General features: G+C 49.6%; 1 protein-coding gene across 1 annotated transcript in view; it reads right to left on the bottom strand.

The window, feature by feature from the left end:
* The window catches only part of PLB1 (phospholipase B1), a 147532-nt gene that overhangs the window by 11913 nt on the left and 107701 nt on the right, over positions 1–27918 (bottom strand). Inside the window, exons 40-54 of the mRNA XM_019020713.4 lie at positions 27410–27491; positions 26696–26800; positions 25508–25603; positions 24889–24960; positions 17347–17412; positions 13651–13711; positions 13042–13100; positions 11105–11172; positions 10792–10835; positions 10457–10556; positions 6307–6358; positions 4912–4992; positions 2787–2852; positions 2231–2322; positions 765–843 (exon numbers count right to left, since the gene is read on the bottom strand). Of these exons, the coding sequence (XP_018876258.4) occupies positions 765–843; positions 2231–2322; positions 2787–2852; positions 4912–4992; positions 6307–6358; positions 10457–10556; positions 10792–10835; positions 11105–11172; positions 13042–13100; positions 13651–13711; positions 17347–17412; positions 24889–24960; positions 25508–25603; positions 26696–26800; positions 27410–27491 (1123 nt within the window). The remainder of the gene's footprint in view (positions 1–764; positions 844–2230; positions 2323–2786; positions 2853–4911; positions 4993–6306; positions 6359–10456; positions 10557–10791; positions 10836–11104; positions 11173–13041; positions 13101–13650; positions 13712–17346; positions 17413–24888; positions 24961–25507; positions 25604–26695; positions 26801–27409; positions 27492–27918) is intronic.

Below are 27918 nucleotides of genomic sequence, written 5' to 3' on the forward strand. Positions count from 1 at the left end.
TACAGACTGAATGTGATATGGGGAGATGTCCGCGGGTGAAGTTCAGGCAGGGGAAGCTCCTTAGAGGAGGGAAGCAGACTTGCCTTGTGAATGAAGGAGGGTCAGTTTGCAGAATGGAAATGCTACCTGAGCCTGAGAGGGAACAATAGAGGCAGAGACATAAGCAGGAGTGGAGGTGGGGAGATGGAAGGGGGCAGAGAGAGGGCAAGGAGAATTTGAGGTAGAGGTAAGTAGGGCAGGGCTAAGCCCTTTTTCTTTTTCTTTTTTTTTTTTTTTTGAGATAGGGTCTCACGCTGTTGTCTAGGCAGAGTACAATGGCATCATCATAGCTAACGGCAGCCTCCAACTCCTGGGCTCAAGCTGTCCTCCCATCTCAGCCTCCTGAGTAGCTGGGACACCAGACGTGAGCCATTGTGCCGGGCCTAAGCCTTTTGTTTTTAATGAAGGGAGGGGAGGAAGTGAGTAGTAATCATTACACATGGCTCTGGGTGGGGAATGGGCCCTACACAAGGAGTCTACTCCGGGAGTCTCTTGCTGCCTACCCGCTGGGAGAAGGGGATTTTCTCAGCTTCCACTTTGGGGTCTCTCACTCCCTTCCCTGGCCTTGGTGTTGAATTTGCGGGGGTAAGTATTTCAGGGGCTGCGATCTGCTTTTAGGGAGTGGCTTGCTCTTGGCCACATCCTGCTGGGCATTTGATTTCCAAGTCCTTGGAGTACAGGGGGCCCCCCAGCTGGGTCAGTAAGAGAAGGTCTGCAGGGCTTACCTGGAGGTTCCAGTTCACTTTCTTCAGTTCTTGCTTCTCCAGGGAGCTTTGCGAGTGTCTGAGGCAAGTGCAGTTGTTCCTGTGAGACAGGGAGTGTTGTACTGAGGCTCCCTGGGGTACTGTGGCTCTGTCCTCCTGGGAGGCTGGCTCTGACACACAGAGCAGGCCACTACCCCAGGGGCCTGCAGCCTGTGCTGCCTTACCTAGGGCGGGGGGTGACACACAAGTATCCCCACAATACACCTTTGGCTGATTCTTGGACCCAGGTTACAGAATGCTAACTCAGGAGGCCTGAGGTCCAGAGGATGATTGTTCATAGAGAAAGAGGGAGAGCTGTTGCCTGGACCTCCTTGTGGACAGAACGCCTATTCCCCCTTCCTCCTTCCCAAGCCTGTGGTCCCTGGGATTTCTCCAGAGCAGGACTGGGTAGACAGGAGACTGGAGTTTAGGAAACCAGCCACGATGGCTCTGTCCCTGGGTTTGGAATCGCTCCTCAAGTTCCTGGGGCCTCTTAGCTCTTCCTGCAACTGCTTAGGACCCTCACTCAGGGCTCCAGTGTGGGAAGTCTGTGGGGAAGCTGGGGAGGGCCAACCGGCTGGAAGCAACCCTGACAACATGGAACACGATACAGACAGATTCTGGAGGAGCCATTCCCTGCAAGAGAGCAGGGTTCCCTGCAAGAATGGGAACCAGCTGGTCACCTTTGCAGCAAATCCATTTGAGCCCAGGTGTAGGACTCAGCTCCCTGGAGAACCTCCTCTCTCATAGCAATAATCACTCAAACTGTGGGAGGCCCTCTGCCCTCAGAACATGGCAACTTCCTACCAGGGTTCAAGAGCTTTAATGACTTCCAGCCCCCGACAGGAGTTCTTGTCTTGCCCATTAGCACCTTGCCTCCAAGCCCAGATCAAGGACAGGCCCCATCAAGGATGGAATAAGAGCTATTTCCTAAGACCCTGCTCTTGGTAGGCCAGGTACCTTGTTTCCTCTTGACCTCACATCTACCTTGCAGGGAAGATGTCATCACCCCCACTTTACAGATGAGGAGCACAGAGGCTCATAGAGGTTATGTGGTTTGTTCAAGGTCCCATAGCTCCTAAATGGCAGAACAGTCAAGGCTGGATGTAGCAGCCTTGAAAGCTCATGGCCCCATGCTGCTTCTCAACAGGGAGCAGCATGCCAAGGTTTGCCTTGGCAATCACTGACAATGTCAGGGAGCCTTAAGGATCATTTGGTCTGTCTCCTTTCACAGAAAAGCAAAAGGGGGTCCAGAGAAATGAGGCACCTTGCATACAGTAGGCATTTGCAAATGTAGAGGTACTTCCTGATGTTGTCCAAGCCCCTGAGCCATGTCTACCCTCTGGCAGGCCTGCCTGGCTCTGCCTCAACTGGTCTCCTCCTTTGGCACCTGCAAGCCCTCCTCACCGCAGGTGCCCTTGCCTTGGGACGGTGACCTGTCCACTTACTGAGCTGCCAGCATGGCACATTTCCCGCCTTGGCCCTGGTACAGGCTAGCCAGCTCCATGACCTCCACCACGTTGACGAAAGCCCTTGGGAGCTGCAGGGAGTGGAGGGTGGCTTTGTTAGGGCACTGGCTACTGCTGGGAGGAACCTGGGGGTCATCTACAAACCAATTCCCACTCCCCTCAATTTTACCAATAAAGAAACTGAGGCCCAGAGAGGGGATGCAACTTGTACTATCTCACTGAATCTTCTTGAGTGGCCCCGCTTTATAGGTTGAGAAACTGAGACACAGAGAAGTCACTTGCCCGAAGCCACAGTGCTGGGTGCAAACCTGGGCCAATTGGTTCAGAGGCAAGCTCATTGCTACCACGCAACCCTGTCTCTGGCCAAGTGAGAATTTTCCCTGCAGAGGAGCTTGACAACCACCTCCCTCCCTGCCAGCCAGGTGCCACTCATGGCCGGTCTCTGCTCGGTGAGCATCTCACTGAACACAGCCTGCCTAGATGCATCCCAGGGAGGCGGCTGGCAGGACCCAGGAACACATAACCCCTCTCCTACCTCCTCAGAGAGGATGTCCAGGGCCTGTTGGATCTGCTGAACATATTCCGTGGCCAAGTGGGCCTCCTGTAAGGAAAAAAGGGTACTCTCTTTAGCCCCTGGTTCCCGCTCTGAGAGAATGGCAAGAGCATAGGAGGGCTCTGGGGCCTGGGCTAATGACTGAGTGGGTACAGAGGGGCTTCGGTGGTCCTGGTCAAACTGAGAAGCCCAGTTCTTGTTGCTGCTGAGTCTCTGTAAGGAATCATCCCTTGTCCCCTACTAGACACCATGAACAATCCCAACCCCCACCCCGCTCTACATAATCTCAGACCCAACAGTGGACTCTGCCAGTGCTGGGTCCTGCCACTTTTTGGCCTTGGCTCTTGGCAGTCCCATCCATCATCTGACCTCAGCCTTCTCCAGCCCCTTGCCGTGCCCTGGGTGGCCACACTTCCTTTTTCCTTTGGGCTTTGGTCCATGCTGGTCCCACTGCCTGAAATGTTTTGCTCTCCTGTGTTCCTCTGACTTCTATCCCCTGTGACTCAGTGTCAGGTTCTCTTCCTCTGAACCATCTCCCCAGTAGGAGGCTGATTTAGAGGTGTGTCCACAGCATCCTGGGTGATGCAAACGAGGTACATAGTAGGTGCTCAGTAAGTCCTTGCAGGCTGAATCTCAGGGCTTTGCTTTATAGCAGAGGGAGATGGGCCTATATTTTTAGATGTGGCTCTGGGCTACAGGCCCAGAAGGTGTCACAGGCTGATACCAGTGGGGGTGCGGGTGGTGGTGACTTGAAGCTCTTATACTCATGGAAGAAAGCATGTCCGCAGGAAGTGGGAGTTGAGGCACCTACAAAGCAGCACCACTCAGGCAGGAGGGGAGAGCTCAGGCAGCCCATTATTTTTTCTGGAGACAAAGAGCTGAGGCCAGGTGAGATACCGTGCACTCAATTCCAGCACACTGATGGGCATAGAACAAGTGCTGTTCGCTGAGTTTCTGCCCACAGCTACCAGAAGGGGTACTGGGAGTTGGGAAGAAGGGGAAAGGAACAAGAAGATAGACAATCCACGCCGAAGAGTTAAAATAGAGGAGAGGGGACCTCGTGTCTCCCAGAGTTTCTGCCTTTCCCCCTTTCCTTCTTTTTAAAACAGTCTGAGTTAATCCTAGTGGGGGCAGCCCAGCCCTTTCAACTAAACTATGCTCTCAGAAGTATAAACCTGACTGTTCCCATGAAGAACACACATCCTGGGATGAGTAGAGGGCATTTCCCTACGCCAGCGTCCACAGTGTCCACGCAGCTCTGGGGTCCAGGTATCCCCGGAGTCCAGGACACAACAATAGTTAAATCCCCATGAGGTAAGGTCACTTCTGCCTCTAGAGTGTGGGTGGTCAGGGAGAGAACTGAGGGGAAGAGGTTTGGAAAACCAACTCCTGTGTGTGGGAGGATACTTCTCATCAAGCCTCTGGTAGTTGGCCTCTGTGAGCCACAAGGAGTGATAAATGCCTTTTCCCCCACACCACCATCTGTGACTGTCAAACATTCGACCACAACCTCTGAGGCTGGGCAGCTGCCTTTTCTCGGCCAAATAAAATACAGAATGTCCCCAACTTAGAACAAGATGTATTCCAAAATAAAAACTTTTGGAAGTTACAACTTTCAGAAGTTTGTGAGTCTGGACATATTTCCCCACGGAAACATCAGGAGCAGGTTTGGGCTCCCAGGGCCACCACTGAGGTTTGGTTAACTCGTGATGACCCATCCAACCCCATCTAGAACATTGTTTTGCCCTTCCTCAAAATGAAACAGGGCAGGGATAGGGTGAGGATGGCTAGTCCCCTATCTGGTACCAGAGGTCATATTTGTGTGGATAAGAGAGGCCTCACCTCAGCAGTGCCTACAGTGGGTCCACCTTGACCTTACTTCTGGAATTGGAGAACCAATGCACCTGCTCTTCCAGGGGTCGCTCAGGCAGTAGAAAAGGCTGGGCCTTGCCCGGCATGTGTAAACCAGGGAGGGCCTGGGGCAGCAGGCAAATGTGGTTCCCATGAGCGAGGAGCTTGGGGCAGGGCCAGGGATGGATGGGCAAGGATGTTGCCAGAGGTCAGCAACTTCCTTCTCACGTCCCCATGGGGTTGGTCGGGGGCCTACCGGATTCTCACAGTAATGACACAAGTCGTTGACCCCAATGAAGAGTGTGACCAGCTTCCAGTCTTTCTCCAGGTTGATGTCCTGAGGGGACAGAAGATCCTGAGTTTAGGCCTTGGTGGGAGGCACATACAAATGTTGCTACTGGGCTAGCCCGCCCACCCTCCAAGTGCCTTTTGTCTTATTTATACTGTAACAGAGAAAAGCAGCAAATTGGGCCAGGCACGGTGGCTCACACCTGTTATCCCAGCACTTTGGGAGGCTGAGGCAGGTGGATCACCTGAGGTCAGGAGTTCGAGACCAGCCTGGCCAACATGATGAAACCCCGTCTCCACTAAAAATACAAAAATTAGCCGGGCCTGGTGGCAGGTGCCTGTAATCCCAGCTACTTGGGAGGCTGAGGCAGGAGAATCACTTGAACCCGGGAAGCGGATGCTGCAGTGAGCTGAGATCGCACCACTGCACTCCAGCCTGGGTGACAGAGCGAGACTCCGTCTAAAAAAAAAAAAAAAAGAAAAGCAACAAAGTGGGGCTTCCCAGCCCTCAATTGGTGCTGGGATAAAGTGCTCCACAGAGAGGACTTTTTTTTTTGGCGGTGGGGGCTGGAGGGGGGCGGGGTTCTGCTTACACAAGGGAGGGCTATTTTCCCCTTGAAATCTTAAGAAAGTTGTGTCCCTGGAGAAGTAGAATGTGGATGTGTCCCACATATCCTTGGCCCATTAAATGCCGAGGGGATTACCACGTCCCCCCAAATGAAGGCCTTCCAGGGAGCTGCAGGCAAAGGATGCAGCTAGAAGCAAAGGCCCTAAGCTGCCCCTGGGATGAGTTCTTAGGGTCGGGGGAAGGAGACTGGAGGAAGAGCCCAGCGTGGACTGAGAAGCGGGGTTGGGGCTGGGAGGCCCTCTAAGCAGTTGGCTTTCCACTTGGCCACCTCCATAATAGGAATCCCACCGGGAGCTGAATTCCTAGGCATAAACACTGAACGGTTAAAAAAAAGTGCTAGTGAGAAGTTTCAGAGGGGCAGGGTGAGGGGAAGGAGGCAGAACTGGATTGGAATGAGAAGCCTATTTTTAGAACCTTGCATTTACATAATAGGGCTCTGGGAAGCCACCTCTTGGTTAAAGCAGGAAGCTGTCAGAGGCCAAGGCCACCACCTCAGCCAACTCCCTGTTCCACCTTGCCCTCCCGCAGCCGGCCCTGGGGTGAGGGGTGCCACAGCCTGCGTCTAGGAGTGTGGCCAGGGCAGGCGCCTCCTTGGTAAGGACTGCTTCTCTGGGGGTCTTTTGGCCAGCCCAAAGCAGGAAGTGCTGTGGTGAGAGGGACCCTTATGGGGCTGTCCCCTCCCCAGCCAGCAGGAGATGGGCACCTTTCAGGGGTGGCCTGGGGGCCTGTACTCACGGGGCTGTTTTTCATTCGCTCTACCAGGTCCCAGGCCTGGGCTGGCATGTCCCTAGGTGGGGGGTAGAGAGAGGGGCGTTAGTGCTGGCTCAGGAGTGAGGACTCAAGACATGGGATTTTGGCCTAGGAAGAGAGGTGTTTCAAGAAGAATGATGTTACCAGTACAAAGCTCATTCCATTCTCAAGAAATCTCAGCTTAGTAACGATCACAGGGCTGCCCTGGACCCTGGAGCCACACTGATCTAGCCCCTGCCACCCAGTAGTCTCATCGGCCACTCGGGTTGGGATCCCGTCAATCCTCCCCTCAGGGAGTTTCCCTTATATTTCCTCAAGCTCTTTCTTTGTAAGCCAAGCCTGTTCATTTCTTCTTCAGTTGCCTATTTTAAAAATAACCTTTTGTATATTTGAGAAAAGTCACAGCTCTCAATTATCCCTCAGTTTTCTCCTTTCCAGGCTTAATGACGCCTTTAACCTTTACTTCTAAGCCCTGCTCTCTGCTCCTTTAAGCCTTTTGTTTTTCTTTTCTGTGGTTACTTAGATTTCCGCACCATTCCCCATCTCCTCACTTTTTTTTTTCTCCCTCCCCAATAAACCAGGATGGACAGGATTAGTTCTCCCTTCATCCCCTGATGTCTGCCATAAATAAAACAATACCATTTGGTGTTCTGGATGAGCGATATGAATGCCAGCGGAACACTACTCAGCCATAAAAAGGGATGAACTATTGGTATACCGAATAACATGGATGCATCGCAAAATCATTTTGCTAAATAAGTCAGATAAAAAGTATATACGCTTTGATCCCATTTATATAAAATTTTTAAAAATGCAAACTAATCTATTGTGATGGAAAGAAGGTTAGTGGTTGCCTGGGGTGTGAGGTAGGGACAGGAAGGAGCAGGAGGGAGAGATTAGCAAGGGGCCTGAGAAAACTCCTGTGGGTGATGGACACATTTTTCATCTTGATTGTGGTGATGATTTCACAGGTACAATGTTAAATTGTATCCTTTTTGAGACAGGGTCTTGCTCTGTTGCCCAAGCTGGAGTGTAGTGGCGTGATCACGGCTCACTGCAGCCTCAACCCCTCTGAGCTCAAGTGATCCTCCCATCTCAGCCTTCCGAGTAGCTGGGACTACAGGTACATGCCACCATGCCCGGCTAATTTTTTGTATTTTTGGTAGAGACGGGGTTTCACCATGTTGCTCAGGCTGGTCTCCAACTCCTGGGCAATCTGCCTACCTTGGCCTCCCAAAGTGCTGGGATTAGAGGCGTGAGCCACCGCACCCAGCCAAATTATATCCTTTTAACATGTGACGTTTATTGCAGGTCATTTATACCTCAATAAAGCTGTGTTTAAATAAATGTCTGTGAGAAGTTAGGTCAGCAAAGGGGATATAGCCAATGAAAGCGTCCATGGAAGAAGCCATAAAAGCAGCAACCAGTGCGAGCTGGCCACTGAAAATCTTTGGGTGGCCACGGTAAGCTAGGTATGTGGCCAAACACACATGGTACCATCCCTACCCTTGTTTATCATTAAGGAGAATTTACAGATCTAGGATTGTATCCCATACATTATTGCTATTGATGCGTATACCAGAAAGCTATAAAGAAAGACTTTTCTGGTCAAAGGTGACCACAGAAGTGCCTTTAACCTTTTAACAGGTTCAAGGTGTGACTAAGAGAATCCATGGGCAATAAGCCCTCGTGGGTAGGAGGGGAAGTTACAAATGCCGCTTCTTCCCCTCTTCCTAGCCATCTTCTTCCCATCCTTCAGGCCCAGACCAAGTCCTACTTTCCCTTGAGCCTCCTCTCTGGGCTCACTGATCCACACATCTTGCATTTCCTTTTTTACCCCAGGGACCAGTGGTTCTACTTTCAGCTCTGCCACCAACTTGCTGTGTGAGCTTGTACAAGTTGCTGAATCTTGCTAGGATTGACTTTTTCCATCTTTTAAAGGAAGAGGTTGGACTGGATGATTTCAGGGGTCCCTTCTGGGTCTGCATCTGTCTTTAGACAGTGCAGTTCATACTGTGTGCTCTTCTGTTCTCTTAATTGCACTCCATGACGAAGCACTGCATTGTTGCCATACCCAGCATTGTCTTTTTCAGAAAGTTATTTCCCATTTGTTTAGCCTCCTTACCTAGAGTGCAAGCTCTTCGTGGCCAGGGAGTTCATCTTTTGATTCCTTTGTATCTTTTATTTATTTTTAATTATTATTATTTTTGGAGATGGAGATTCATTCTTGTTATCCGGGCTGGAGTGCAATGGCACGATCTTGGCTCACTGCAGCCTCCACTTCCTGGGTTCAAGTGATTCTCCTGCCTCAACCTCCCGAGTAGCTGGGATTACAGGCGTGTACCACCACACCCAGCTAATTTTTGATTTTAGTAGAGATGGGGTTTCACCATGTTGGCTGAGCTGGTCTTGAACTCCTGACCTCAGGTGATCCACCCACCTCGGCCCTCAATGTGCTGGGATTACAGGTGTGAGTCACCATGCCTGGCCCTTTGTATCTTTTAGTAACCACCTTAGGGTTCAGTCTTTTGCAGGTGTTGAATGAATTCTTATTGATTGATGGAAGGAAAGTTAGATGAAAAAAACTTTGAAACTGAAGATCCATTATTAAATGGCAAACTTTTGGTACATTTGTACTGTACTGCTTTTTTGGTGCGTATTATGTGTGGTACTACATTCTTTTCACGGATTATTTATCTCATTTAATCCTTATGACAACCCTGATAAGTACTATTATTATCCCTATTTATTGCTGAAGAAACTAAGACTCAGAGATGCTAGGCAACTTGCCCAAGGTCACACAGCTAGCAAGCCTTGGAGCTGGAATGTAGACACGAATGATCTGATCCCACACCCTATGATATTAGGTGTTCTGCTATGGTTTGTATGTTTCTCTTTAGGTGAACTCATCTGTATCTACGCTAATAAACAACAGAATAGAGATAAAGGAAAGTTATAGAGCAATTATCCAACCTCCCTTTCTTAAGTCAATGGATTACTTTCCTTTTCCCTAACATTGGACATCAGAGATACCCACAAGGAGCCACATGTTCTCAACTACTTCCCTGGCCGCTGACTTCATCTGGCAGAGGAGCTGAGCAGCGGTAAAATAGAAAAGGCAATAAGAGAAGTGAAGTGAGAAAGGAAGAAGGGGCTTGATTGTCAACAGAGTGAGAAATCACCTCCTGGAAAATGAAGCCTGTACTGTACAAGAACAACAAAATGATGATGATAATAACAATGATGATAGCAATCATAATAACAGTAATTAGATGTTGCTATAATGACCTCATGAAGCCCAGTTTTTGCAGAAAAATAAGTTCTTCCTGCTCGTGACGTTGAGGAACTGACATCGCTTCCTGTGGCTTAGAGACTCAAACAGAGCATGGGGCCCACGTTACCACTTCTGAAAGGAACATTCCCTGTAAACAGAGTGAGTCAAGCCAGTGTCGTTTCCCTGGTGATCGGAGCATAGTGATCCTTCTACAAAGCATACACCCAGCACGCTCCATGCAGAAAATCAATGAGCCTGGTCAGGCATTTCAGCTTTAATTATCTGAGTTGTTGTCAACAACAGAAATCCCAGTGAAAACAAACAGCCACCATGCTGTTTTGGGGGCCCTGACATCTAACTCCCTAGTGTCAGAATATAGCTTTTTCAGAGCCAAAGACTGAAGTGAGGTGGGGAGAGAGAAAGGGCAGCTATCCCCCGGGTCATGCACTCAGTTCTCGAGGTGCTGAGAGCCACCCTGCATGTTTGACCTGCTGGGCAGGAGGTGGAGCTGGAGCCAGCAGGGACAGCGCCCGGGTCCAGGGCAGATGTGCGCCTCCTGCTGCCCTGGAGAGGCGGTAATAGCATAGTGGTCAGAGCAAAGGCTCCTGATTCAGGCATGGTCTGATCCTGTCTCCTCTGATAACTTGCTGGATAATCTTGGTGGTTCTGGAAAGCTTATAAGCCTCAGTGCCCCTGTCCAAGGGTGTGAGGATCTCAGGAGATAATTCACATAGAAAGTCCTGCACAGCTGCTATTGCCCCTGGGACCAGGCTTCTGGACACCACCCTCCTCTCCTCTGGTTTCCCATCCTGGTGTCTCAGCCTTGCCTTCCACTCGCCCTCCTGTACGGCATCTACTCACCTAGCTCTGGCCCCTTCCGCTGCCACATTTAGTCCTGCTGTCCCCTCCCAGGTGCTGGTAGAGAAGCCAAGGAGGTAAGGGTTGAACTTCTTCAGAATGTCTTTAGAGGAGGAGGAGGAGGAGAAGAGCACAGGTGAGAGCCTGCAGGACCTTCACAGTAACTGAGATGAGCATGCAGGGTGGGGACATGGGTGGGACACAGGAGTTCTGGGGCTTTTCAGGGCTGGCTGACTTCCCTTCTTGCAGATAAGCTCCTCTTCCCCTCCTCCAGCAGGAAGGCCCTGCCCCCAGGGAGGACGGCCACAGTGATGGTGCCTCTCTGGGCTGCTACTTACTGGGCAGTGTGGTGTGAGTCTCCAAGTTCCCATCCCCTCCAATGCTGGGGAGGAGAAAGCATATTTGTTAAAATCACACCAACATGCTGCTCCCTGTGTCAACATATGCACAAGCCAGAACCGGAACTGGGTTCTGGGCCCCTGGGGCATCTCTCCCATCACCCTCAGGGGTAATGCAAGCATCAAGTCTCCTGTCTCAGCGCTGGGACCTGGGGACCCAACTGCATCCCTGGAGGGGTGACAGGGGAAACACACTACTCACACCTCTCTGAGAGAGCATCATCAATAGAACATGCATCAAGAACATCCTCACCTCCAAGAGAGTCCCCTCCAAGATGTGGGTAGGTCACTGGAGTTGTTTGGTCGAGCTCCCACTGCTGTCTGTAAAAATCAAAAAGAAAGTTCAGGGCTGGGGTATAGGCTGAGGGCACTGGAAGAGCCTCCTCTGGCCCTGGGGTAGCAGCTAGGACCTGGATTTGCCTTTTCTAAAAATAGTACCGGCTTTTCTCCAGGCCATATTAAACTTGGAGTGGTCTTGATACATTCTTCTCCTCAGTTCTTTACCTACAGCCAGTAACCAAGTCCTGTTGGTTCCTCCTTTCCACCCTCCCTAGCACCCACCCCTTTCTTTTTGTTCCCTTTGCCGTGTTCCTAATTGAGACCCTCACCTCCTTGCCACGGGCAATACACTGGCCTCCTGCCTGAGTGAACTGACTCCAGTTTCTGTTACTCCTGCACATGCCTCTTTCTTCATGTTCCCCAACCCCAGCCCTGACCCTTCAATGAGTCTCCCTTACCTTCAAGATTAAAGCCAAATCCCATCACCAATCTTCTGAGGTCACCATAATCTGGTTTCTACTTTCCTTACCCTTGTTTGCTCCCTCCTTCCCAGTCCACACAAATCTTCAGGGCTAAGCTATAATTACCTGCCATTATTTTGGAAGCCTGAGGGCCTTGAGCTGGTCTACCTCATTACCACCCACTCCATCCCCTCATGGAATGCTGAACTCCCTCCTTTCCAGCAGCTTACATTTCCAAATTCGTTCTCTAAGACCCTCATCAGTTCCCATCTCCTCTATACAGCTTTCCCTAAATGCCCTGTCTTAAAAAAAAAAAAAAAAAAAAAACCCTTGAAATTTACAAAAGTAACAGATGTGAAATGATACAAATATTTAAACAAACGAATAATCTACCCCTACTTTAAGAATCCTGCCCCTTGCCACAGATTCCACACTCCCTCCTCACCCACATGCAAATACCACCAGAGCTCATTAGTGGTGAACAGACTCATATGTGCCTTTCCACATCTTTTTCCATGTTCATGCCAAAATGGAAACACATTCACACACATGTGGGGCTGGTGTTTGTTTCTACCGAAATAAGTACCCTATTTTAAAAGTCCTAGGTGGAGGGGAACAACGCACACGGGGGCCTATCAGACAGTGGAGGGTGGGAGGAGGGAGAGGATCAGGAAACATAACTCATAGGTACCAGGCTTAATACCTGGGTGATTAAATAAATAATCTGTGCAACAAACCCCATGCCACAAGTTTACCTGTGTAACAAACCTGCACATGTACCCCTGAACTTAGAAGTTAAAAAATAAAAATAAAACATCCAAGTCCTGTATGTCATCTATGTGACTATGCATTTCTTTCTGTGTACATTTCTTGTTTTTCTAGCCAGACAGGTTGCTGGGGGGCTATGACTGTGTTTCATACCTCTTTTCCCTTAGAATTGCTAATAGAGTGTTGGTGTACACAACAATGGCTAAGTAACTGGCGAACACAATTCACTTAGCAAGACTGCTATGTGTGAGGAACTGGGCTCCCTCTGCCCCAAAGCACATGTCCTTAAATGGAGTAGGGAGCATGGGGCAGTGTGTGTGTAAGACCTGCCACTCTGAGTCTGGGTAGATGGAGATGAGTCCCCTGATGAAGGCAGGCAGACTTGAATGAGTGCCATCACACACCAACAAAACGCCTGTGAACAGTGGGGAAGGCGGGGATTGCTTCTCCCTGGGGAATTGAGGGGAGGCTTCATGGACGAGGGGGCTTTGAGCAGAACTGGGAAGGTGGCGAGACAGGGCATTCTACATCTCCTGGCTGTGTTTCAGTGCCTGACATGGGTAGGCCCTCAGTAACACCGGCTCAGCACTGAAAGCGGAGCCAATGCTGGGGAAGCACAGATTCTGCGCAGGGCCTGGCTGGACTCTGAGCTGCCCATCCTGGTTCATGGCTCACTACTCACAGTCAGAGAGTCACCCAGGGCGGCCACCACTTTGATGTCTGCTGGTCGGAGCTGGTGGACTAGGGGAGACAAGCAGAGAGGTGGTTGTGGGGGCTGGGGATATCTACCTCTTAAAGTACACATTTTACCAGAAGTCTATAACTCTGTCCCACTGCTCCCCATTGTACTTATTTTCAGCTTAAGGCTTTAGCAGTTTTGCCCCTCCCATTCATTCAGACCAACCAAGGCACTGCAGGGAATGGGTTTCATGGCTATCATCCACCCTCAGAAGAGCCTGATTGACATTGGGGTGGTCCAGGAAAGTTCCAGCTGCAGGGTCATGTAGCACAGGCAGGTAGATCCCAATCCCTGACTCTACCTGCCTCACTGGGCAGGGAGGCCTAAGGGACTGCCACTGGGACTATAAGGAGACAAGAAGTAGCATTCAATGGAGAGCTCTGTGCACCTCCACATGGAAGCCCAGCTGTGGTGGCAGGCCGCAGGATCTAGGTCTGCACTGCAGGGGAATTAGCAAGTCCTGCTTAAAGCTCCAGGGTATGTTTGCAGGGTCTCCCCGCAACCTGATATTCGGCAAGGCCCTTAATTGAAGGAGATGATGTTTTCACTCACCAGAGGTTGGAACACTATTGGAAGCCTTCCACTCTGTACACAGGAAGTCACTGCCCCAGTTCTAAATCAACAGGAGAAAAGATTCAGTGCCCAACACTCATTGTGCAGGGAGATAAGCTTCAGCCCAAGAAGAACCAGCTAAGGGATTTTTGATGGAGGCTAGAAATGAGTCACCATACAGGATCATGTGAGGGAAAGAACTGTGAGTTATAGGTGGGCTAGGAGGGAAATTAAAGGGGGAGAAATGGGTGTGTCTAGCTACCCCCATGCACAACCCATAGTGCATGTCTCCACATGTGCACCCACACACAACCTTTCTTATCCCCATATATCTATGCTTTGAATGGAGCCAGTGGCTGCCCCAAAGCAGGGAAGAAAACCATGAAGTCCTACACAGGTGGGTCTCCCAAAGGAACAGAGCATTTGGATGCCTAACATGAGATTACAGGTATGTGTGTTTTATAAAATTAAGCTAATTGACACTAATTATAATGCTAGAACCTAGACAATAATTAAAATATTTTTAGAATAATAACACAAAATATTTTAAAATTGTAAAGCTCCTGGTTTCTGCCTGTCTTTGCTGGATACCTGTATGTCTTTTTGCATATTTAACTTAACAGCCTTATTCCTTATATGTTTTTAAATTAATGTAAGCAACCCTGGATGCTTTTAGTCAATTTTCTTTGTCTCTAATACAGAACATATTTTCCAGGTACTGGGGAAAGGAGTGGGATGGGAAGCAGAGGGCACAGAAATGATTAGTACCAGAAATCTGGGGGAAAATTGAGTATCTTCCCAAAGTCTCAAATATATGCATGCTGAGTATGGAGTAGGGCTTGACCAGCAGATTGACTGTCCAGGAGTCTGACTGCCAGATGCTATGAAAGCTCATCTCATCTGTTCAGTCAGATGATGAAGACAAGACTTGTTGAAATATTCCTATCATGAGACAGCAAAAATGGAACTTCTTTTAAATATTATTTGCTTAATCCAATGGAATTTGGTTTTTTTCCAAGGGATTGCTCAATTCATCATTCTGATGGATTTCTTCTGTTTAAAGGTTTAATGAACTCAAGAGCATGCTTGTGTGCAGATGACAAATACTCAGAGAAAATGCAACGTAAAAAGTTATTCAGCCATCAGCACATGAGATATATCTCAGATAGTTGGTGAACCAGAGATAAGCATATTCCATGTAGATTAACAGACCCTGGTTGGAATTGAAACATGCTCATCCATCACAAGGGAAGAACCATGCACCACACCCAAAATCAGTGCATCCAAATCCCCTGAAGATCTTAAGCTGCAGATTCTGATTCAGCAGGTTTGGGGTGGTGCCCAGGACTCTGTATTTCTAAAAAGCTCCCAGGTAAAGCCTCTTTGTGGCCACTTTATTAGTTTTGCTTTTATTATTTTTAATTGACATATAAGTGTACATATTTATGAGGCATAGTGTGATATTTTGATACATCTCTACAATGTGCAGTGATCAAATCAGGGTAATTAGCCTATCCCTCACTTCAAATATTTACCATTTCTTTGTGTTGGGAACATTCAAAATCTGCTGTTCTAGCTATTTGAAAATATATGGTAAACTGTTAACTATAGTCACCCTACTGTGCTATAGAACACTAGAAATTCTCCTTCCTATATAGCTGTAATTTTCTGTTAATCAATTTCTGCTATCTCTACTCCCCAACCACCATCCACCCTTCCCAGCCTCTAATAACCACTATTTATACTCTACTTCTGTGAAGTCAACTTCTTAAGCTTCCGCATATGGTGAGAACACGTAGTATTTGTCTTTCTGTGCCTGACTTATTTCACTTAACGTAATGTCCTCTAGGCTCATCCACGTTACCTCAGATGACAGAATTTTGTTTCTGTGGTTACTTTGAGTAGAAAGCTGTTAAAACAAACACACGCCCTTCTAGCTCTGGGATTTTTAGCTCTTCCAGCAGCAAAAGCAAAGATGCATGAGACTGAAGAACCAAGAGGGCAGATCCAGACCCATTCGGCTCACCATTGTCTACCCAGCACTTAGAGCAGTGCCCACTCTACATAGGCATCCAATAGGTAAATGAATAAATGAAGAAATGCCTGATTCACAAGATGCAGCTGACATTTCAATTCTGAGGGAATTTGGTCACTGGTTCAATGAGGACAAGCCTCCACTGGACTAACGTGAGCCTGAGAAAATTCAGAGAGGCTGGACACAGCATAACCCGCAGCCAGCAATCTGGTATTGCTTGCACCCCAGAGCTTAGCATCCAACAGTTCTTAATAATTTCATATGGGTCAGTTTCTTCAGCTGGCTTATAAAATGTCTTTCCCCAATCACTCCTGCTGATGGCCAACCCATTCTACACATAGCAGTCAGGGAGATCTTTGAAAGACGTGAATCAGATCATGTCACTCTCTCCTGAGACCGCCAATGCCTTCCCACCTTTCTCCACTTGAAATCCAATGTTTTTACTCAGTAATTCAGGCTTTGTGTGATCTGGCTCCTTGGCACTCCTGATCTCATTTCCCCCACTCTCCACCTCATTCTCATGCCCCCAGCCCCTCTGACCTTCTTTCTCCTCCCCAAATACACCCAACACAGTCCCACTTCTGAGCCTGTGTGGTCCATGGTCCTTCTGCCTGGGACTGTGTTCCTGGCTCCCTGTATAGCAAAAGTCTCCTCATTATGCATGTCTCAGTTTAAATCTCACCTCAGGAAGGCCTGGCCTGCATGGTGCACCTGAATTTGCCTCCCTTGCCCCAGCCCCATCACCCTCCTCAGAGCTGTCATCACTATCTGAAATGACCATACCTAGCCATGTATATAAGACACCTTTCTCAGTAGATTGTAAGCTACGTGAGGGCTGGGGTCCATCTGTCCGGTTAACACTTCTGTCTTCCTGGAATAGTGTCTGGCACATAGTATGTGCTCAATAATTGTGAAATTCTACTGGGCTCTCACTTCCCTTGGTCCGGACCATGTTCGATACTTCTCTGCATGCCTTCTAGCCCCTAACATGAGACTGGATATAATATAGGTGTGAAACTGAAACTGCTGGTCAAACCCCATCCTGGTGACCAATAGACCTGATCCGGAACAGGCCTGACTGCCAGTCATGGTGTAGTCCGGGGTCCTCCAGGCCGTCTTTGCAGTGGCCGTCCTAGGCTCACAGACATGGTTAATCCAATGGAATTAACCATGGGCTCTGAATCCTCAGCACTAGAATGATTGACTTGAACCAAACAAGGCCTAGGGGCCCACAGGAACATGAACATGAACATGCCTCCACTTCCTTTTGGGCCCCATCCCCGGAATTGTAGTTCCCTCCCACTCAGCCTCCACCTTCCAAGAAGTCAACGCCACATCACACCAGCTGCCTCTCCCTCTTGAGAGGCTGAGCTGCCTAAGCAGTAACCACGTCTGTGAGCCCAGGATTGCCAAGGTCAAAGAAAATCAATCCACAGACACTTCCTCTGCTTGGGGGCTGACGTCAGGTAAGCAACTTGAGAACATGTTAGGACAATCCTGGGGCTTCGTGGTCCGGGAGCCTTTTCTGTACATTCCAATCCCCAGTATGTAAGAAGTACATTTCTGCTTCAGTGAATACTCTGAAACCTGTACCACACCCGAGCCCCTGGCAGGTGGAAATGGTTTGTGTCTGAGAGAGGCAGATGTGAGTCAGGGGTTACCTCAATGGCTGGCTTGATGGGGTAAGTGTAGTTACTGTTCCGAGGGGTTCTCAGGAAGGGCTCATTCTAAGAGAAAAAAAAAACACATGGAGAAGTTATCTGACAGCACTGAAGTTTGCTTGAGAAGGAGAAAAACTAACAATCCTGCCCTGTAGATTTATTAAACATGATTCTTCTGCACTTATATAGAAAGAACTGTATAAACATAATTTCATTCATTCCCCCGGAGGGTTTTACATAACAGCTTTGGCAAGGGATGGACAACAAAAGGCGTGCAGAGGGTTTCATACCCATTGTAGTCTGGGGTCTGCGCTTTTGTGTTCCTCCTAGCAACTGAACAGCTCCCTAATCCTCAGACCTATCTATTTTCTTGGCTTTGTAATTTCTCTAGCAAGGGATTCATGTTTCAGCATTTTTTTAATCTTCCAGAAAGTGTTATGATTATCAATATATTTGAGTATCTGTTATGTTTTTCTTTCTGCCTCCTTTGAATTGTATGTCTTTTCCTCTTTAGGTTGGGTTCCTGTATCTTAGTCATTTTTTTTTCTTGTAAAACACCCTCCTCATTCCCTACTTACCTATCTGTTTTACAATCAGTTTTCACACAAGCCCAGTCAAGAATCCAAGTCCCCCCAGTTGCAGGTGAGGAGTTAGTTAAAGAAGGAAGAAGGAAGCAGACAAAGAAGAAATGGGGAGAAAGCTAATGAGAAAATGTATAAATGACAGCAAAGCAAGATCAAGTTGATAAGACTGAGATCAGGAAACAGCAACCGGGCCCAGGGCTGTGAACACTCTCACAAAATGTGCTCAGTGGAGTAGTAAGCCCATGGTCTGAAAATGTGAGAATAAAATGGGAACAAGAAGAAAAAACCAGGCTGGCACAGTGGCCCATGCCTGTATTCCCAGCGTTTTGGGAGGCCAGGGTAGGAGGATTGCTTGGGGCCAAGAGTTTAATACCAGCTTGGGAAGCATAGCAAGACCCCATCTCTACGACAAATTAAAAAAATAAATTAGCTCAACATGGTGGCATGTGCCTGTAGTCCTAGCTACTCAAGAGGCTGAGGCAGAAGGATTGCTTGAACCCAGGAGTTTGTGGTTACAGTGAGCTATAATTGTGCCAGTGCACTGCAGCCTGGGCAACAGACTGAGACTCTGTTTCAATTAAAAAAAAAAAATTAGTCTGGGCACAGTGGCTCACACCCATAACCCCAGCACTTTGGGAGGCCAAGGGGGGGGTTGATCACATGAGGCCAGGAGTTCAAGACCAGCCTGGACAACATGGTGAAACCCTGTCTCTACTAAAAATACAAAAAAAAAAAAAAAAAAAATTATCCAGGTGTGGTGGTACACATCTGTAATCTCAGCTACTTGAGAGGCTGAGGCATGAGAATTGTTTGAACCTGGGAGGCAGGGGTTGCAGTAAGATGAGATCGTGCCAGTGCACTCCAGTCTGGGTAACAGAGCAAGACTCTGTTTCAAAAAAAAAAAAAAAAGTGAAAACCAGAATGTTGGAAAAGTGATCTTGTCTCATACCTGACCACATGTACGCAACCATGTTCTTGCCTGGCATTGTAGATGACTGACTTTGCAACCCCCAAATGCCCCACTTTATAGATGAGCAGCTGCTGAGCCCCAGAGTGAGGAAGGGACTGGTTCCAGGTTAGGGAACAAGTGATGAATGCCAAACTGGGGCCAGAGCTGACTGCACAAGCCTCCTGCCTGGTTCCGTTCCTCACACTGGAGGTCAGGCCAACAAACCTCTGACCCTGTTGGTCAGACAGTGAGAAAGGAAGAGAGGGACTCAGCAGCGACTGGGAGGACAGAGTCCACCCACACAGAGCTCTCAGCCCCCAGCTCAGATACTGGTTCCCTGAGGCACCCGACAAGTCTCCCCTTTCCTTGGTCTCAGCATTCCTGTCTGAAACAGGTAACCAATATCCATCCTTTCTTTCTTTTTTGAGACGGAGTCTTGCTCTGTTGCCCAGGCTGGAGTGCAGTGGCGCGATCTCGGCTCACTGCAAGCTCTGCCTTCTGGGTTCATGCCATTTTCCTGCCTCAGCCTCCCGAGTAGCTGGGACTACAGGCACCTGCCACCACAAATGGCTATTTTTATTTTTTGTATTTTTTTGTATTTTTAGTAGAGACGGGGGGTTCACCACGTTAGCCAGGATGGTCTCAATCTCCTGACCTCGTGATCTGCCCGCCTCAGCCTCCCAAAGTGCTGGGGTTACAGACGTGAGCCACTGCGCCCAGCCCCTGACATCCTTTCAAGGAGAGGTACTCAGGGCCAAGTGGGAGAAGTGAGCCCTGGACCCTCTACAACAGCATAAGACAGAAGAGGGCTTATGGTGGCAGGTCCGTGTAGCTACTTGGGCTTGTCTCGGGTTAACAGTAAGCATTCCCTGAGCATTCACCAACAAAGAGGGCGATCTGGGAGCATGCTATAAATAAGTGACCCATGCTGGTTGAGCAGCTCAAGCGTTAGAGAGCATTTCTAGGTGCCAGGATGAGAGGAGGAGAGAAAGAAACTCACAATTGGTTCAGGTGGGGAGACAGACTTGAGAAGCTGAGGCAGTGAAGCATCAGAGAATGGCGTGGCCAGTCAGTGTAGTACCTGCTGAGGAACTGAGGCAAGATTTGGAGAGGTAGGGTCCTCAGAGACAAGACTCAGTGGCATTCTCCCTGCACGTCAAAGGAGCCCAGACTCAGCTTAGGGTCCAGGGGCTGGAGCCAGTCCTACCATGACCAGAATGGGAGGCACTGAGGGAAGGACAAACTTGACCTTTTTGGAAGTGCTCCGAGTGCAACTGGACAATGTGTTTCATTGAATCTATTTGATCACAAGATCTACAGGTTGGGGAAAGGGAGGCAGAGCTAAAGGGCTAGAGGTCAAGGAGACACTAGAATGTGTTGCAGACTGAGGCCATGGCAAGAACAATTACAGCCCAGGTTGTGGCAGACAGGCAGCCGGGGTGCCTCAGGGCTTTCTCCCCCCTCCCCTTCTTTTCTTTTTTTCCCCCCAACTCCTATGTTCCTGTCTAATGGGTTTTATTGGGCTTGTTTTTAGCTGGGTTTATTGACCATTGACCATTTGGTACACGCATGAGTCAGAGTGGTTTAAAGGCCTGGAGCCAAGCAGATGACGTGAAAGAGGGGTTTGATTGAGACTGACTGGCTCTTGAAGGCTAGATTTGGAGCCCCCGTGAGTAGAAAGGGGGGCCGACTGAATGGCAGAACAAGGAACCGGTCTAGTAGTTCCAGCCATGCAAAGACGGTGTGGGCTGCCTGGGGAGGCAGAGCCCAGACAGCCTCCTGATGTGAGTCAGCAACGTGAGTCAGTGGCTGTGGGACAAGGCCATCAACATCCTGGCTGCTTTACCAGGTGTAGTTCCATGGGGAAGGAGGGGTGGTTTTCTTCACTGGTTGTGCTGGTTGGATCAAACCAGATGTACAGTCACCACCTTACAAGGGGCCACATTCCAAGGAGAAATACCCATATGAGGCAGGGGTTGGCAGCCATGTGTGCAATGAGTGGCTGGAACTGAGAAGACTCTCAGCTGGGTGGTGGCAGTCAGAGGCAGGAGGACATAATGGTATTTCACGGGATGTCCTATGAGGTTTTCTATCCCATTCCATTCAAAAAGTGCTAGTTCCGGCCGAGTGTGGTGGTTCACACCTGTAATCCCAGCACTTTGGGAGGCCAATGTGGGAAGATTGCTTGAGCTCAGGAGTTTGAGACCAGCCTGGGCAATAGAGTGAGACCCCATCACTATTAATTAAAAAAATAAAAAGTGCTGGTTCTTTACCTACACTGATTTCAGGTGGTAAGAAAGTATGAACATTTGGGGACAGAGAGCATTAGGACAAATACCTAATGCATGCACAGCTTAAAATCTAGATGACCGGTTGATAGGTACAGCAAACCACCATGGCACATGTATACCTATGTAACAAACCTGCACCTTCTGCACATGTATCCTGGAACTTAAAGTAAAATAAATAAATAAATAAAAAAGAAAGTGTGAACATTTAAGCAGAGGCCATAGGGTGTCTTGGGAGGGATGTGGTAGAAGAATTCCATTATCCTATGAGAGATTGCATCCACAGAAGTCTAAGGCCCTCCCCACTGAGAACCTAAGATTACATAAGTCTATTGTTTCATGGTGGGAAGGTGTGACTAGTTAGCCTTTAACGTACAAAGTGATGAGAATCTGAGCCCCTGCAGTGGCAGTGGGAAAAGGAAGAGGGACAGGTGGGAAGAATCCTATTAGATTCCGGAGGACTGGTAAGAATCCGATTAGATAGGGTCCCTGACATTTCATGCCTGTAGAGCTTGAAAACCCTAATGACGCTGGCAGAAATAGAGAATTCCTAAGGAACAGAGAGTTTGGGAAGACAAAGAATTACTTCCTATTTAGACATTCCTTGCTCAGAAAATTATTTTTTGAATGAATGTTAAGCTTGAGATGGTGGTGGGGTCATGGCAGGATTGGATTTAGAAGCTCTGAGCATCAAAAAGATAACAATGTCACTTATATGTAATTCAATATAGAAGCACTGCTAAACAACAAACTAAGTTTAAGGGAATTTGATAAACTTCGGCTTTTTCTCATAAGAAAAGATAGGGTACGATACATGAACTTATTTCAGCCCCCCTCCTGCTTGATCATACATTAATCTGCCTTTTGGGTAACCTTATACCAGATAGAGCATCCAAGGGGAAATGTATTTTAAAGGTCGGAAATAGAGGATTGGAGTTCGGGAAAGGAGAAATGAAGACACAGATTGAGAGACTGAGGAATCCAGCACAAAGAAATTTTACAGGAAATCCTGGAAATGGATAAGTCTCAGAGTGAGAGGATGTGGAGAGAGAGAAAAGAAAACAGAGTCCGGGCAAAGCTGCTCACACTTGTAATCCCAGCTCTTTGGAAGGCCGAGGCTGGTGGATCACTTGAGTCCAGAGTTCAAAATCAGCCTGAGCAAAATGGCAAGACCCCACCTCTACCAAAACAAATAAACCAAAATTAACTGGGCATGGTGGTGCATGCCTGCAGTCCCAACTACTCAGGAGGCTGAGGTGGGAGGATGGCTTCAGCCCAGGAGTTGAAGGCTGCAGAGAGCTGTGATTGCACCACTGCACTTCCAGCCTGGGAGACAGAGCAAGACCCTGTTTCAAAAAGTGAGTGAAAAAGGAAAGAAAACAGAACGGAGACATGAAAATTGGAGAATATCTACATTTTCAAGACTGGGGAGAGGGAGGAGGAGGGTCATTAAAGGCAAGCAAACAGAAGACCAGAAAAATCAAGGCGATTTAGTGTCCACAAACCCAGGAAGGAGTGAATTTCAAGGGGGAGGTGGTGACTTTTGACAAGGGCTTCAGAGAGGTCAAAAAGAATGAAACCTAAAAAAAGGACCAGGCATTCAGCCAGCTGCCCTGGGGTTAGGAAAGGAGTGGGCAGAGAGCCCATTAAGGCAGAGTATAGGCTCAGTCCACAGAAGGCTAGTCAAAAGTTGTCTGTAAAAGAATTTGTCCAACTTGAAACTACAACAGAAATCCATGGTGTGCTGTTAAGTCACCCTACCTGGCACACAGAATGTATGAGCAGTTAGACTGCGGATGGGAGGAGAAGGGAGGAGGCTGAGAAAGCTCATGCTCACAGCCATCTCGGCCTCCTGCCTCCCGCCCCCCACTGCGTCTTGCCTGTTGCCTGTTGCCTCTATGTTTAGACACATCTAGGACAAAAATATGTGCTGCCTGGCCCCTGTCAGCTCACACTGAGATGCTGGTGGACTTTTATATCACTCCAAGGCACATGGGAGGGAGCAGATGGGACTGAGGAATGCAGAATGCTCAGAACACAGTGAAGTTGGGCTGGCCAACAGATGGACCCTTTCAGAATGGGCTCCAATGTTGCTTAGCAACAGCTTCACCAGGGCTGGGCTTCTACTGGTTCCACGAGGCTGGATCTGCTCACCTCTGCAAATCAGTGCAGTGGCTCCATTGGGCTCTGTCTAGAAGGGAGGCGCTGAGCCCACTCAGCTTAAGATGCTGCTGGGTGGAGCAGCCTCCTTTTGGGGGTCTCTGCTTGATCTGGGGTAAAGCCTGGAAGTGGTTGCCTCGAAGCCCAGGGTGACAGGGCTCCCCCTGACCCAGTGCTTAGGCTCCAACTCAGTACTCAATACACGTTTGTTGAAAGAAAGAGCAAATGATGGCTGCTTTTGTTATGTAATGGAAAGGGAGTGGACAGTATGGAAAGGGCCCTCCATGGCTGATATTCAGTATGGCTACAGGGTTGGTAAAATATTGAAATATCTACAATATGGCTATTTCTGAGTCCCCAAATGCCCCCACTATCCACGTTCCCTGGCTTCTCCCCTAGAACCCCTAGGCATCCTTAGGAAAGCAGTTAAAGAGTTTACACCTGGCACAGTAGGGGCCTCTAAGGTTTTGCTCCAGGCCTTTGGCCAGCATCTGACCACCTGGACTAGAGGCATCTGTGTTGCACTAGCTGTTGCAGAATCTGACAATCTCCTTAGCTCCAAGCACAAGACCCAGCAACTGAGCCCTCTGCTACGACTATCTTCACTTCCCATCCCTTCTTCCTGCCATTCTTGCTCTCCTGATGGGGCTGATGGCACACAAGACTGAGCCTGAGCCCAAGACTGGGGTAGGGCAGGCAGCAGACAGGGAGCAGGCATGTGAACAGGGGTGCCCACACTCTCAGGATTCCCAGCAGACACACGGGGGAGCTGCAGGTCCATTCCCCAGCAGGGAGGGTGGGAGAGGGTAGTGTGGCCGACCTAGGAGGGAAACACAGCCTCCCAGATTGGGTCAGGCCTTCTGCTTTTATTGCTGCTGAGGGTTTTCTGGCGTTGGCCTTATTTGGTTAAAAAGCCATAAGACAGGGCCTAGAAACAGGAGCTGAAGACAATGAGAACCTGCCCCCACCCCAGGCCTGAAGTCAAGCTTAACAACCACTTACAGATTCCTCCTTAAAAGGAGCCTGGAGTTGCTGTGTCCTTGTAGGCCCACCCTCGTCCCTCCTCCATACAGCTCTGGGCTCTGCCCTTTGCTGCTGTCCTCTGTGATCCTTTCCTTGTGGAATCTCCCTAATCCAGGCTCTCCTGTCTCCAACCACAGCTATTAAGCCTGCCTGGCTCCTGCCTGGGCCCTCTAACCTGCAGTCAGACTTTTTCATCTGCCCCAAACACCACTGCTAAGAGAAGCCTTCCTGCCATTTTCCTGGCATCCTGATTTCCTCTCTCAGGAGCCCACTTTTCTCACCGGGATCCTCTCCCTCTGCTGGGGCCCAGGCCTCCTCTCCCTGCTGCATCTCCCGTTCCCAATGACAGCTGCACTCTCGTCTCCCCTCTCACCTCCCCTGTCCATCCTCATGGACTCCCCTCCATCCTCCAAATCTCTCAGGCCTCAGTAAGGGGGCAAGATGGGTACTGAGGAAGCTGTGGTGGAGCACGAAGTGGGTAGGGCGAGCTGTGTGCCCTGGTTTGTGGAGAGGAGCCAGGCAGGTCCTCCCCTACTACCTGAGTGGGACAGGTGATGGGCATCTCTGCTCTCAGGTCCAGGGTCTCTGTTTTGCTTCCAAGCGGTTCAAGCTGATCAGGGAAGAAAAGAGAGACACGGGTGTAGTAGTTTGTTTCCATGGAAGTGAACATTCCCTGGCAGAATCCTGCAGTGGGGAAAGCTCAGAACTCGATTTCAGGGGGCTTGGCTCCCACTTCTGGCTCTGCCAGTTGCCAGCCATGGGGTTTTGGGCCAGTCGCTTTGCTTCTCTGGGAGTAGCTTCCTTGGAGACTTGTCATGCTTCTCTAGCAGGGATATGCAGAGCCTTAAATGAGATAACGTGGCTTAAACTGCCTAACATGGCAGCTGGCACATAGGGAAAGTGGAATGAATATGGGGTTTTGGGCTTGCATTTCTGTACAGAGGACTCTCCTCAGAGTTCAAAGCTCTGAGGAGAGGGTGCAGTCGAGCCCAGGCTGAGCAGACTCTTAAGGACTCCACATTTCCAACTGCATAGACGTTTACAGATGTACCAGCCACTGCCCCCTCAGCCTCACTTGCAAGACTCCATTCTATAGGGGCTGGCGCCCTGCCCTAGACTAGAACCCCAGAGAACAAGGAATACCCCACTTATTTTACCATATTGGTCCAAAGGGCTCTGGCCAGCTGGGAGTGGAATTTCTGATTTGGGTGGATGCAGTCTGGGGCGAAGAAGGACGTATCTGGGAGCCCATCCTGAAAGAGACCAATATACCCCCTCAAGATCCTATTGGTTCAGAGGGAGCCACCACCAGCGGACCTGGCCCTGGGACCGACCACTCAACACCTTCCTTCCCCTGGAGTGCTCCAGGTCACCAGCCACCACAGGGCCCATTCACCTTAACAGAGAGATCAGAGCGATCCCACAAAGAATAGTTTTGGGTGACCCCAACCCCCAACCTTCTTTTTTGACCCTACAAGTGCCCCTTATTCAATTAGAAGTGTCGTATTTATTTTTGGGCACATTCATGTAATGCCCAAGGCCATGCCATGGACGAAGGAGGGGGATCCTGGTCCCGCGGAGAGTCTTAGCCCAGCCAGCTGGGAAAAGCTACTTCCCAGCTTTTGGTCTGCTGGTCCTGGTAGTCTTGGTGGGGAGAATGGAACAAAGCCTTGGGGAAGGCCTGGGTAGTTGGGTCCCCTGACTCCAGCCTCTTCATCTGGAGGTGCGGGGGTGCATAGAGCTGCTCTCCTTCCTGCTTTCCAGTTAGGTGAGGCTCTTGGGATGGCAGCCCAGGGGGACAGACCTCAGTCCTCACCTGGTCCACTCACAGATCTCTTCTGTTCAGAGTGGAAGTGCCAGGCAAAGGGCATGGCCTGGGTGGAAACAGAGAACCCCCAGAATGCTCCCTTATAACCGCAGTGTTGCACACGAGAGAGACCACGTGTGTGGCAGAAAGCTAGTCATCTGGAGCTGGCTGTGTTCATGTTGGCCTCCCTGTCCCTTATTTCCTAAATGATCTTAGGAAGGACGCTTCACATCTCTGCACCTGTGTTCCATGCGGATGATCACACTCATTTCCAAAGGCAGATGTGACAGTTTTATCTATGGGAAGCACAATGCCTGGCACTAGTAGGTGCTCAACACAATGGAGGCTGTTACAGGGGTCATGGGAGCCTCGCACATACGGATGTGGCGCAGGCGTTCAGGGAGCCTGCACCTGCCAGCACAGCGTCTGGAGAGCTGTGTCTTTCCCATTTTATGCACATGCTCGTGGAAGCAACTGGCATTTCTGCCTTGAATTTCTTCCTCTAAAAGAGTACCATGGGTGAGGGCAGGGGACATACCGCCAGGACAGGGAGCTGGATGTTCTGGAAGAAGGGCTGCAGCACCACAGAGAAGTCCTCCCGCGTGTCATAGCGGCCTGACTCCACCAGCTCACGCATGCTGCTCTGGGGACACATGCACAGGGTCTTCAGCCCAGGCCCTGGGTGGGCCCAGGACCGAGTGAGGCAAGAGTAGGGGTGGTGGGCAGTCCATCTCCCTGGATGGAGGGGCCGACTCAGCCTTTCCCTTGAGAACACAAATCACCTGAGGGCAAGTCCCTTTCCAGAGAATTTGGAAACAGGTTGGGTCACCTTTTTGTTTTGATTGTAAGTAGACTACTCTCTCTGAAGGGCTAGGCAGGAAGTCCCAAAAGGGATAAAAACCTGGGAAGAACCTCCAGAGGCTCGGCACCTGCCTTTGGAGTGGGAGTGTGGGGGAGGGAAAGATGGTCTCATGAGGCATCCAGGGCTACGGGCCAGGAGTTGGGGTTAAGCCCTCAAGGGTAGCTGGGCCATGAGGGCTTTTCTACCTGGATCCTACTGGGATGATTCCAACCAGGGCACCTGAGACACCACAGTCACGTGAGACAGAGGAAGGGACCCAAGGTGCTCCCCGTCTCCCCGCAAGCCCTGACCAGCTCTTCCTTCCCTGTGTGCCTCCTCTAGGGGCTCTGGGCTGTGTGTTAGAGTGAACGTAGGGGAGAGGACACATGATGGTGCCCTTCTTGGTCTTACCCGGTAGGCTCGGCTGAAGGCCTCCAGCCTGGCTAGCTCTTGGGAGTTCTCCCGCAGGGTCAGAACGCAGTTACACAAAACGCTGCACAAAGAGGGGGAGGCAGGAGGCCCCAGAGCTCAGGCTTCCATCAGGGGCTGGTTCTGATTGCCCAGGTTCAGGGGAGGGGTGGAGAGGCTCCCTCCCGCCCTGGTTTAGGAGCACTCAAGCCTTGAGGCTCTGGTGCACATGCTCAGGGGCAGGCTTCAGGCCTGGCAGGGGCACTGGAGATAGCCCGAGGGAGGGAGCCAGTGTGGGAATGAGCACCCTCTCATACCAACAGAGCACAAGTGTTGGACTGCAGGTGCTGGGCCTGCAACTGATTATTCAGCTGAGCAAATGAATTTGGGCAGTGAAAATTTAGTGTTTAATTAAAAAGAAAATGCATCCTCTGGTGTTGGAGCTGATATTTTGGGGCCTCTGATGCTATGCCTTAGACCTCTCCTTCTTTCACATGAGTGCCCTACTGTGT

Source organism: Gorilla gorilla, chromosome 12 (assembly GCF_029281585.2).
Source record: "Gorilla gorilla gorilla isolate KB3781 chromosome 12, NHGRI_mGorGor1-v2.1_pri, whole genome shotgun sequence".
Taxonomy (NCBI): Eukaryota; Metazoa; Chordata; class Mammalia; order Primates; family Hominidae; genus Gorilla; species Gorilla gorilla.